General features: G+C 39.2%; 1 protein-coding gene across 4 annotated transcripts in view; it reads left to right on the plus strand.

The window, feature by feature from the left end:
* Positions 1 to 11,850, plus strand: part of rin2a (Ras and Rab interactor 2a) — a 38,778-nt gene that overhangs the window by 23,609 nt on the left and 3,319 nt on the right. For all 4 annotated transcript variants that reach the window (XM_084093382.1, XM_084093384.1, XM_084093383.1 and 1 more), the window contains 5 exons: positions 482 to 680; positions 805 to 913; positions 1,949 to 2,021; positions 2,816 to 2,907; positions 5,976 to 7,259. In XM_084093382.1, the coding sequence (XP_083949508.1) occupies positions 482 to 680; positions 805 to 913; positions 1,949 to 2,021; positions 2,816 to 2,907; positions 5,976 to 7,259 (1,757 nt within the window). The remainder of the gene's footprint in view (positions 1 to 481; positions 681 to 804; positions 914 to 1,948; positions 2,022 to 2,815; positions 2,908 to 5,975; positions 7,260 to 11,850) is intronic.

Below are 11,850 nucleotides of genomic sequence, written 5' to 3' on the forward strand. Positions count from 1 at the left end.
ACTTTACAGCTTGAGAGACAAAGTCAGTAAGACTTTTCCAAACGCACACTGACCTATCATACTGTTAAAAACAAAACTCAGATCTGCCACATGAAAACATTTGACAACCACTGCTTCAATACAAGACCAAGTGTTGTTTTTATCTTGTGATGTTGTGAAATAAAGGTTTCTCTTATTTATAATTAAAGGTCTCAGAGGAAATAAAAGTTGTATGTTATTGTATGCATATCTTTTAGTCAACATTTAGTCTCATTAGCTTAGACTCACAGTTCTAAGATATAGGTTATAAACAACCGTACATAAGTTTGTTGGTTAGTACGATTTTTTTTTTTTTTTTTTTTCAATAAATAAAATACAATTTTACTGTTGAAGGGATCTGCCACCTGAAAACATTTGACAACCACTGCTTCAATCAAGTGTTGTTTTTATCTTATGTTGTTGTGGAATATAAGTTTCTCTCTCTCTATGTATATATCTGTAGTCTGGAAGGAGAGGTGAGTGGTCTGTTCCTGCAGTCTTCTGCCTGCGCTGGTACGCCTGGAGTGAGGGATTCTGGGTATGACTCTCTACGCAGACGCATGAGCATCCTAGACAGATTGATGCAGACACACTCTGTATGGTTGCTGCTGTCACTCAGCGATGAGGAAGCCAGACGCATTCTGCAGCCGCAGCCGGCAGGGGTAAAGACACTGTCTGCGCAGATGCAGCAGCCAACTTGCTCAACAACAATGGGATATTTAGCAATTTATTTTTTATTCATGTTCTTGTTCTTTCCTTTCATTTGTGTGTCTGTTTTTTACCTAGAGTTTTGTGGTGAGGAGGTGTTATAAATTGCAGAAAAAGGTGATTTCCCTGCGGATGGACAGTGACACGCTGATTGTTCGGGACTTCCCTGTTAAAGAGAGCCAATATAGTAAGTACTATACCAAATTTCTTTCCATTTGCTGACCACTAATAGTGTGTGTGTATGTCACCTTTTTCACTTCCTCCTGCCTAAAGGTTTTGGTTGTGTTTTTTTTAAATTTACCTTTCCACGTCCTGTCTAATTGTCCTCTCGTCGAAATGAGTGGAAAGTGGAGAGTCTTTCATGACATGTTGACAACACAAACCAAATTACACGAACCAGCAACAGTTACAGTGTTTGAGGGCGGGTCAAAGTAGAACTTGTTTGCGGGCAGCCAATGAAGACCATAGGCTGGCATTATGCAAATTTGTTACATAGGTATGTAACAGGAAGTAAGAATGGAATTGCTGATGACTCGTTTCAGCAGTTCAGGATCGGTTCTTTCTTTTAAGAGACAATTACTTTATTTGTAATGCACTTTGATCTTTAAACTTTGTAGACCTTACGTTCACAAACAGCTATATTCATACACACTGCATGAAAGGCAATATTTGAAAAGCATAATAGGGCACTTTAACTTCATTTATAAATCGTGTTATTCTGCCAAACGAGTGCTGTGGTACTGAATGTCAGTACAATATATGTGTATTGAGATCTGAACAGCATTCACTATCATTACATTTTTTTGGGTCAGTATGACTTTTTTTTTAAGAAATTTAATATTTATTATATATATAGTCATATATGCATAATATATATGCATTAAATTGATCAAAACTGACAGAAAAGACTTTTACCTAATTACAAAAGACTTCTGTTTCCAGGATTTTTCAGTTAAAAATATTATCACAGTTTTCACAAAAATATAAAGTGTATAATCAGCATATTAGAATGGTTTCATCTCTCTGATTTCTCTCTCTGCCTTTGTCTGTCACTCTCTGCACATACAGTAAGTGGGTCAGATCCTGTGCGGCTTGTGTGAAGGAAGTTTAAATGTACGAATTTGGCTCTGTTTACTTTTCCCTTTGAGAGAGGCTGTTAGGTCATTCCACTTTTTCCAATAGCGAGTCCAGTGTAACCTTCTGTGGTGTGTCTTTATTACAGCTTTTTCCCTGGAGGGCTCAGGGATCAGCTTTGCAGACCTCTTTCGACTGGTGGCGTTCTGCTGTATCAGCAGGTAAGATGATCCCATTCTGAAAACAAATGAAACCGCTACAAAAACTGCTTTTGTTTCCAAGATATTTCACTGGTCTATTTTATATTTAAAAGATAGAGCACCGCAACCTTTATGTTTTGTTGGTGTATATATTATTCAAGAATTCTTGCTTCTTCCATTAGAAAGTCTAAAGAGGTTTATACTAAAACTACATGTAGTAATGATTACCCAAGCATACAGACTCAGCCTAACACAGCAATATTAGCTCAACCGATGGCATGAGTTTAGGGTGGGACTATCTGTTGGACTGGGCCAATGGAAAGGAGAGGTGTTGTTATTTTTGTAATGCATGGAAATTATACCCTGCGCCTTTAAGAAAATCTCCTGAAGTTCTGAGAATAAATTAAAAAGTTTGTGGTAAAGTAAAACCAGATGATGCTGATTCAATTGCATTCCAGTGCAACACAGATAATAACAGGAAGGAAGAGTCTAACTGGAAAAATGGCCTCTTTTTCATTGAAAGAACAGAGTGTAGTCAAAGTTAGTTTGTTTTAACCTGTTTACATACCGCCCAAATGAGCTCTGTAATGAAGAGGCTTGCTAGACTTAACAAATCCAAGCTAGGTCTGTGCCAATGCCACGCAGAAAAGTCAGTGGATAAACACAGACCTCTTTCTCCCTCACCTACTCATTCTTTCTTTCACTCCCTCCACGAGTGCAGACAACAACTCTCAGCACGTTTAGTTTTTAGTATTTGTCATCAGTCTTTTGAAGAATGTTTGTAATGATTCTCAACATTCATTTGTGCTTTTTAGGGACGTTCTGCCCTTCACCCTGAAGCTCCCCGAGGCCATCGCAGCTGCAAAGACCCTCACAGATCTGGAGGAAGTGGCTCAGTTTGGAAGAGGTGAATTTTCTTCTCTGTGCATGAGTGTTTTACTGAGCCTAACTGCTGACTGTTGGGTTTCAGCGTTACTCAGACAGCATAACTGCTCCGCTAATGACCCTCAGCTTTTTTTGTGTTTATTATATGTCTGTGTGTTTAGGTGTAATGCTGTGTGTACTTTAAACCTAATGCAGATGTTTGCATTCCAAAGTTTTAATACTGTACTCAGTGTAGCAAAGTTTAATCGTTGATGAGCACTCAGCAGTTTTACATGGTTAAAATAAAGCATTTAGCTAAGCATTTCATTTACAAGTAACCACCAACTCTACATAAAGACAAAATATACAGCATAGAGAAGGGGTGCACATATTAAAATATGATAAACTGATACTTATTTTCATGTTATAGCCAATAACCAATTGATACCCATTATTAAAACTCTTTACTGTTATACTGTCTAAATAAATAAACATTAGAATCAGTAATTGAATTCAGCTAAGTGAATTTATGCATCACAACATAATAATGTGCATGAAAAATGCATAGGCCTAGTAGTTTTGACATTTGTTAAAGATTAAATTTATCAGTGTTATTAAATTATTAGTGTTTTTACAGATTAACTTTAAGTGAGCGTTGGATGACATCAAATGAAATCTAAATGTAAAAATTTAGGAAATTCACAATTAAAGATCCAATATACGCTAATAACCATGGTGGCACCAACTACATGGTGTCCATATATTGTGCATCCCTAATATACAGTATTGGAGTGACCAACTATGGAAAAATAAAAAGGCAGACAATTCAACATAATGTTGTATGATCTTTCCATCTACTTGTATTGTTTTTAAGTCTTAAAGCCCTAAACCCGCAGGTTGTATGAACATGCTAGATTCTGTAGTACAACAACATCTAGCATAGTGAAGAACAGAACGTCAGTCGGATACTTCCTGGAGTATTGACAATACAGGTGTTACTGTGCCAGCAAACATACGGCAACATTCGACACGTGGCATTTTACAAACGGCTCATGCGGACAACATATGCGGATGATAAGACTCTGGCTAGGTGAAATTGACCACAGATGTGTTTGACGCTAGTAAATGTCTCTGTCAAACAGAGATCTGCCTGTTTTCTTTGTTTCTGATTCATGTTGTAACTTTGTACTTTAATTGAGGTATGTGATGTATGACATTCCTCTAGTAAGACATATAAAAAGTAAATTGTTGTGGTTTTGTTTGATTAGCAGAAATTATAAGGTCCAAATGATCATTATATGATTAAATTGTTTGATTTGGGTCAAAAGCATTTTTTTTTTTATCATAATCTGAATATGAAATCAGTAAATGACTTGTTTAGGGTCATATTGTCATCTAAGAGTTTAAGAGCAATAAGATCATAATTTTAGTTTTGTGAAATGGCATACTTGAAATCGCAGAGGGGATCATATTTTCGTCTGAATGGGATAGGTGAGACAGCGAGTCTTGGTTATGCCACCTGTAATAATACGGTTAGGCAGTAATGAATGCTAAAATGGCCATGCAGAGTTAAGCTGAGAGCAGTGATGGGTGTGGTACCTCAGACTAAGATCATTTCCAAGAGGAACTCCACCAAGACAAAATTCCAGCGGCTCATTGACTGCCGATTATGATCAGGAAACTGTGAGGGTGAGCTGGGGATAACAAGAGAAGCGTTAAGAATCAGAGCAGACAGAGCAAAAGAGACAAAGGCAACACAACGTAATGGTAGCATTTTAAGTTCGTTTACAGAGAGTGAGGCAAAGAAGAGACAGAAAAGATCAAATAAAAGAACAATTGTATACACAGGTGCAGGTTTCCAGTCATTCCACGCCTTTACAGGTGCCACTTCGGCAGAACTGATCTGAGTGACGCAAAAACTTCCCACTCTTGTCTCAGATGTCATCAGTTAGGAGATAACTATGACTGATAAAGAAAAGAATTCTGATTTCCTGTCAATCCTATATTTCTGTTCTAGCTTTCGGGCAATTTACTATTATTATAATTATTGCTATTATTATTTAATAAAAATAATTTTAAATATCTGGCCATATAACACCAATTTTGTTCTAAACTATTTGTTTATTTACCTTAAAAATATATTAAATGATGCAGCACCCAGTCCATGCGAAACTTCTCTCTAAATATGTTAATTTACCTCAATTTATTGGTAAATTAATCAGCACATTATTCTTAAGTTCAACATTTTCCCTTTTTGTTTATTTATTTTTATATCTTATATTGTATAGTTATAGTCGATACTTACAGTGTTGATTACCTAAAACTGAAACTTGATCAAAGTACAAAGTGTCTGTTTAATGAATAACAAAACCAAAATAAAGAAAAGTCATTCTTGTACTGCATCAAATGAAGGGGCGGCATTTAGTATGAACAAGTGAGTAATATGAGAGGAGGAACTGAGAGCTGGAGCGTATGTGCTCCTCCCACCTTCTCATCAGCATGCATGATCTCACCATTCACTGCGTGTGTATCAGCACTACTCTACCACTCACAACTCAGACAGCAGAGTCACTGCATGAACTGTAGACGTGTAAACTTTTCTGCTCACACTATTTACATACAGACTGAAGAGAAGACTTAATTATTAGATGTAGCGTAAGTTTAATTCTCCTTTTCTTGTCTCATTGTTTTAAGATTTTGTTGATCGTTCACTTCAATGTTTTTTTCATTAGTTTCTGTCATGGAATTTTGTGGTTTTGTGTTTGCGCCCACTCGATTGTGTCATTGTGCTCTGCATGCCAGTGCTTGGATTTGTAGGATAACCCTTTCAGAAGCATTATCTGAAGTGTCTGTTAATGTTCTTGAGCATTTTTGTTAATCATTTCTGAAATTTCTCTTTTATTTGTTTTTTACTAATATTCTTCTGTAATTACGTTAAAAAAATATATATATATGATTCAGCTGTCAAATTGATAAATGTCTCTTAGTTCATCTAATTCAGAGAATGAGCTTTTCTTGAGAATTTCTTGTTTTTTCTTTTTCTTCTCTTTATCCAAATTTATTGCATTTTTTTTTATTCAAATGGAGCCTCATTGTGTTATCTTTCTGCAGGTTTCTGGGACTCTGAACTGTGCAATAAGAAGAAGTCTGAGTCTGGGGAGACTGTTTGTGACAGTCGAAATCTAAAACAGTTGGGCATTAATTTCTCCCCAAGAGTCCCGGGCATTCCATTCACTCGGACCCCTTCTGAACTTGAATACAGTCAATCCAACGGAGCGCTGTGCTTCATCAATCCCCTCTTCCTGCAGACACACCAACCTAACCCTTCACCCAAAAAGCAAGAGACATCCCCGGGTAACGCAAGTGGCTCTCAGCACCACCACAGTGCTCTGCATAGAATAGATCGCAGCATCTTCTGCCGTACTAGCAGCACACAAAACAAACCGCACGCAAGTGTGACTAGATCCAAGAGTGAGAGATCCCCACCACCTCGACCCCCACCTCCCTGCTTTGCCTCCGGCAAATCAGCAGTTCTCCGTAAACAGAAGACCATGCCTGAGACGGTCTGTTGGATCAAAACGCCTCAGGAAAAGAGCAGCCTGCTGGGGAGGTTGGGATCATCCTTTAGTTCCTTATCTCCCTCATCCTCCCCACCCAAAAAGTTCAGTAAGCCCATCCTGGTGCCTTCATCTCGCAGTAAGAATTCCTCCGGTCTGCTTGACGCAGACGGCCTCCGCTGCCACATGGCCCTGGATGACCAGACCATTGAGGAAGCCGTATCTTGGAGCCTGGCCAAGCTTTCTTCATGCAACTCCACCACCCTGGAGAACTGCAGCCCCGCAGATGAGCACTGCTCCACAGGACGAGAGCGTCTGAGCGACCTCAGCATCTCCACCTCGTCCTCAGATTCTCTCGACTTCACCCACAGCTTCTCGCTGCCTATGGAGGCCAGTCCCTCCAGAACTGAACGTCCCGCTGGCGACAGCAGCCTGGAGGAGGAAGAAGAGGAAGAAGACGACGGCATCAACTTGGAGAGCGACCAGGAGGCGCCACCACCCTTCAAGTCCAAAAATCGGAACGGTGCTGGTACATTCGTGCTGCCGCGTGCACTGAGAGGACATTTGCGCAAAGTGAGCGGCGTTCTCAATTCTCTGATGACGCCTGAGAGGAGAGCCATTCGGAAGATCGTTGAGCAGTCCAGGGATAAAGGGACTTACTTTGGCTGCCTGGTGCAGGACTATGTGAGCTTTTTGCAGGAGAATGGCGGCAGCCACACGTCGGGCTTGGACCTGCTGCAGACTCTCAGGCAGTTCATGACTCAGATGAAGTCCTACCTGCTGCAGAGCTCGGAGCTTGACCCACCTATTGAGTCCCTTATCCCCGAGGATCAAATTGGTAAGGCTTCCTTCCTTCAATACAAAAGGGAAATTTTGCAAAAGTGTGCATTGACTCCACAAAGTGGGGTGTTATGTGGTCTCGAATTGACACTCTGCAGTCTCTTAGAAATTCACAAGCATGCAGCGGCCATCGCGAGACCACAAATACACATCAGATGTGCCATTTGGGGCTGGGCCATTGAGCACTAAACACACTAAATTGACACTCCTCTGCAGCATTAAGGCACTTAATGATCTTGTCAATGTTAATTAACTTACTCTCAATGCAGAGGATTAGAGGAAATAATATTTGCTCTGACATCTGGTAAACTGTCTTTGTAGTAGAGGTTAATATACACTGATAATACAATTACTAAAGACAGATCTCATCTTGCAAGAGCTGTGTACCATAGGCTTACCAACATATTCATGAATTGATATTCATATAGATTCCTTAGTGAACTATTAGGAATAATCAGCTGTGCATTGGAATGTTGCTTGTTTTTAAGGGTCTATAGGATCGAAAAGTGACATTGAGACCAAGGCTATTTTGTGGTTAACAAACATTGGATGAGAGTCTCACAGGCTGAGACCGTCTTGGCGGACTGTTTATGATCTGAATCTTCTTGTAAAATGCCACTGTAAAATGCCACTTCTTGTAAAATGCTCCATTGCCACTGATTTACAAGGAACCTGTGGTCCACCGCTCACAGCACAACAAATAGGACCTTTTAGCTAGAATTTTAAGTGTACAAATAAAATACTATATTTAAAATTCCAGAGCAGCAGGTCATAATATTAAACCCGTAATAATTTCACTTTGCTGTGTGTGTGGAGAATTCTGTAGCTGGAAAGTGTTTAGAATGTTTCTCATTATGTCCAGTGGTATGTTGAATACTGTCACAGTTCTTTTAGCCTCAAAGACCCATTGTAGCAAAATTACTCACAAATCTTTCACAACAAGAAATTTGGCAGGGAAATATTTACTGTTTGAATGTCATAATATGCACAGTATGTAATATTACACAACACGATTACTGCTTATTGACATCATTGCACCATTGCAAACTGTTTTGGATAATATATATCTGCAACATTTAGAAGAAATGGAAAGTGTGATATATATTGTTATAGGCAAAGCTCTCATGTCTATTCATCTTGGCCTGGAGGCGTTTTACTCCACGTGAGCGGCACACACAAGGGACATTGAGCTGAAATATACTCAAACTCTTGTGTGGGTAGAGAACCATTAGTATGGCTTTTGTATAACTGGCCAGACGCCTTTCACTGTCTGCGACAGGCAATAATATACTTTATACAATGACACACAAGCCTAACTGATCTACATGCTGAAGTAGTTTAGTTATCACAAATTTGGTTGAGGTTAATTTTGATAAATTCTAAAGTATTAATGATGATTTTCAGCACAGCCGGGTTTTGTTTTGGTTCTTCAGGAAATTTGCATCATCCATCGCCCTGAGCGTCCTCCTCCTCGTCTCTCTCTTATGGGTTGTAAACAAATTCTTGCTCTGCTATGTGTTTTGAGGAATAAATCACTTTCCAGATGTTCCCAGAATGGACCTCAGCCAAACATGCCAGTGTCTCCGATATAGCTCTCATATAATCCGGCGTAACCCCTCCTGCTTGTTGATTCAGGCATCAAGTATGTGGGTGTTAGGCAAGAATGTAGAGAAAAGGGCTCTTGTTCAGAGCTCCTAACCTGATGCTGCTGCCTTTGTGAACTGGCAGATTTTGTTGTATTCGTGTTTAAACAAGCACAATAAGGGCCATAGCTATGAGATCATGCTGCCATGGACAGCAATCCTTTTCTGTGAGTTAACAAAGCAATTAGAACAAGCTTGAATGCACAGTTAATGACCTTTGACAGAGAATGTCACCCTTTTTTCCCCGAAGTCTGTTTCTAAGTCCGTGTTCCAGCTCAGCTCTCATAACTCACTTTTGAGTCATAACAGGGTTAAGACACTGTTTTATCGAGATGTGTCTGGAAAGACTTATTGTTTCTACTTCAGGCCCAAGGATTTTTTGTTGTTGTTGTGCCTTTGCTCTATTCTGAGTACTTCCTTAAAAACACGTCTGAGACTAGAGATTCAGTTTGGAGTTATCATTCACTCTCCTGATTCAAGACTTTGTTTATTTGGAGGGGTCAATAGACTATGAAGGGGAATTTTATTTGGTGTGTTGGTCTGGTATACCGGTAATTTGTGTGTGCCTTTTGTTCTGTGCTGTGACGTACTTTGTGGCCTTGTCTCCTTACTTTAGCGCTAGCGTGTGCTTGTTGTGTGGGAAGCATCAGTGGATTCACTTCTCCTGTCACTGCGGCTTCATTTTCCAGTCTGCAGTGCAGACATGGAGTGAGAGAGAGACAGAGAGAGCGCTATGAATGAGAGACACTGAGGAGAATAGGAGATTGTTTGAGGGGATGTTTATAAGCCTTGGAAGATAGCCTTTCAAGTTGAGGTGGCCTTGACAAATGAGTGTTTCTGATCTGAGCCGCATATTCCTGTAAACATTCCTGTTTCCATCACTGCTGTGGTTTCCTGTTGACCTGATGTGCAGTGACATCCTAACCAAATATTAAGGGCCCAAATCACAAGAATTTGCGAAATAATGAAGGCAGTATACATAACATTATATAGTATGTAATATGTACCCCTCCCAGTCCCGTCGCTTTCACTGTGTCTGCGGTTGTTCCACAGAATTAAACTCTTAAGTGGAACTACAAACCAGTTCAGTTCCTCTAAATCTTTGGCTCTGTGCCACCCTCACGCCTTCATTAGCAGAGCTGTTTGCATTTCTCACAAAAGTGACAAGAGCGGGGCTTGTTTACTGAGCTGTCTGCTCTCTCCTGGGACAGATGACCATGTAAACACATTTGCAACAGCTGATTCTGTTTAAGCATTCAGCTGTGTCAGAGTTTAAGTCAGATCTCTAAAACACCCTGATGTAAGGCACAATAATCTGGCTATTTATTAGTCGTGCTTGCTTCAATACATCATTTCATGTGAATGGAGTGACTGAGTGGGAGTATATGTAGCCTTGGCTGGTGAAAAAAAGGACGCTGATATTTCCGCTTGGTGATTGTTGTGGACACTTGTAGATAGCATTTGACCCCATTGTGTCCACTGACTACAAACAGCTTTGTTTTTACATTTTGCATTGATGCCATATGGAATACATCTGGGGAAATTTTTTTTTAGTTTACTTTATTTCCAAAAACAGGTTTGACAAGTTGTTACGGTCACTAGCAGTTGAGTCACGCTGCTACACGTTGAAGACGTTTACTGACAAGTTGTGATGTGAAATCATCCAACCTTTCATGGATATAATGCATTTCCTAGAAAACAGTCTGCCTAGAAAACATTATGCTATTTACAGTATATTAACTTCATATAGAATTAAATTATTTGCTTTACACATACACTTACAATTTACATTTGTAATAGACCCAAAAAATGAAAAGGAAGCACACAAATGTCTTCCCTTAGTGGTCTAGTGTGCTGACAGAAGCAGCGCTGTCAGCATTTTCCAAAGCCTGATTAAACATTACATTCTGTTCTTTAGATCAGATCAGGGATGGGCAACTTCAGTCCTGGAGGGCCACTGTTCTACAGAGTTTAGCTCCAACCCTGAAAAAACCACCTGCCTGTAATTTTCTAGTAATCCTGATGACCTTGATTAGCTTGTTCAGGTGTGTTTGATTAGGGTTGAAGCTAAACTCTGTAGGACAGTGGCCCTCCAGGACTGAAGTTGCCCATCCCTGGATCAGATGATTTTAGTTACACATACACTCCCCTACAGTTTTAGATGATTTTACAGTTTAGGTATGGTCTTCAAGCCCTGCTTGCACAATCAAAGTTACAAGACAAAACTTGTTGTCATATGGGAGCAATACCGGAGACTGTTGAGCTGTCAGGAGACATTTTGTACTTGTTTTGGAACAAGAGTTTTGGAAAAGTAGGTGTAAAAATACTGCGGGCAGGTATTCCCCTATAAATGAGGAAATGGAACGATGAGCCACGTCGGATATCCCAGTCAATATACTCATGGTCACAGTCATTTCAGCCACAAATAGGCTCGGCCAAAAAAAAAATTTTTTTGTGAGATTTTATTTATGTTCCAGTGTCTTTTTTCTGTTCCTTTTCCTTTTATAGTTATGACATATGAAAGACAAAACAAGAGACAAAACTTATGAGGTTATGGCCATGTGTATATATATGTATATATATATATATATATATATATATATATATTAGTAATTTGAATAAGAATTAGTGCTTTTATTCAGCAAGGATGCATTGTTGTTCAAATGTTACAGTGTAGTAACTTTTGTAACTTTTACTTAGTTACAAAACCATTCTATTTTAAATAAATGCTTTTCTTTTAACCTTTCTATTCATTAATGAATCCTGAAAAAGATATTAAGCAGCACAACTGTTTTTAACATTGATATCAATAATAAATGTTTTTTGAGCACCAAATCAGCATATTATTAGACACTGATTTGGTCACATAGACACTGAAGACTGGAGTAATGGCTGCTGAAAATTCAGGTTTGCCATCACAGGAATAAATAGAATTTTAAAATATAA

Source organism: Abramis brama (genome assembly GCF_963993115.1).
Source record: "Abramis brama genome assembly, chromosome: 19".
Lineage (NCBI taxonomy): Eukaryota > Metazoa > Chordata > Actinopteri > Cypriniformes > Leuciscidae > Abramis > Abramis brama.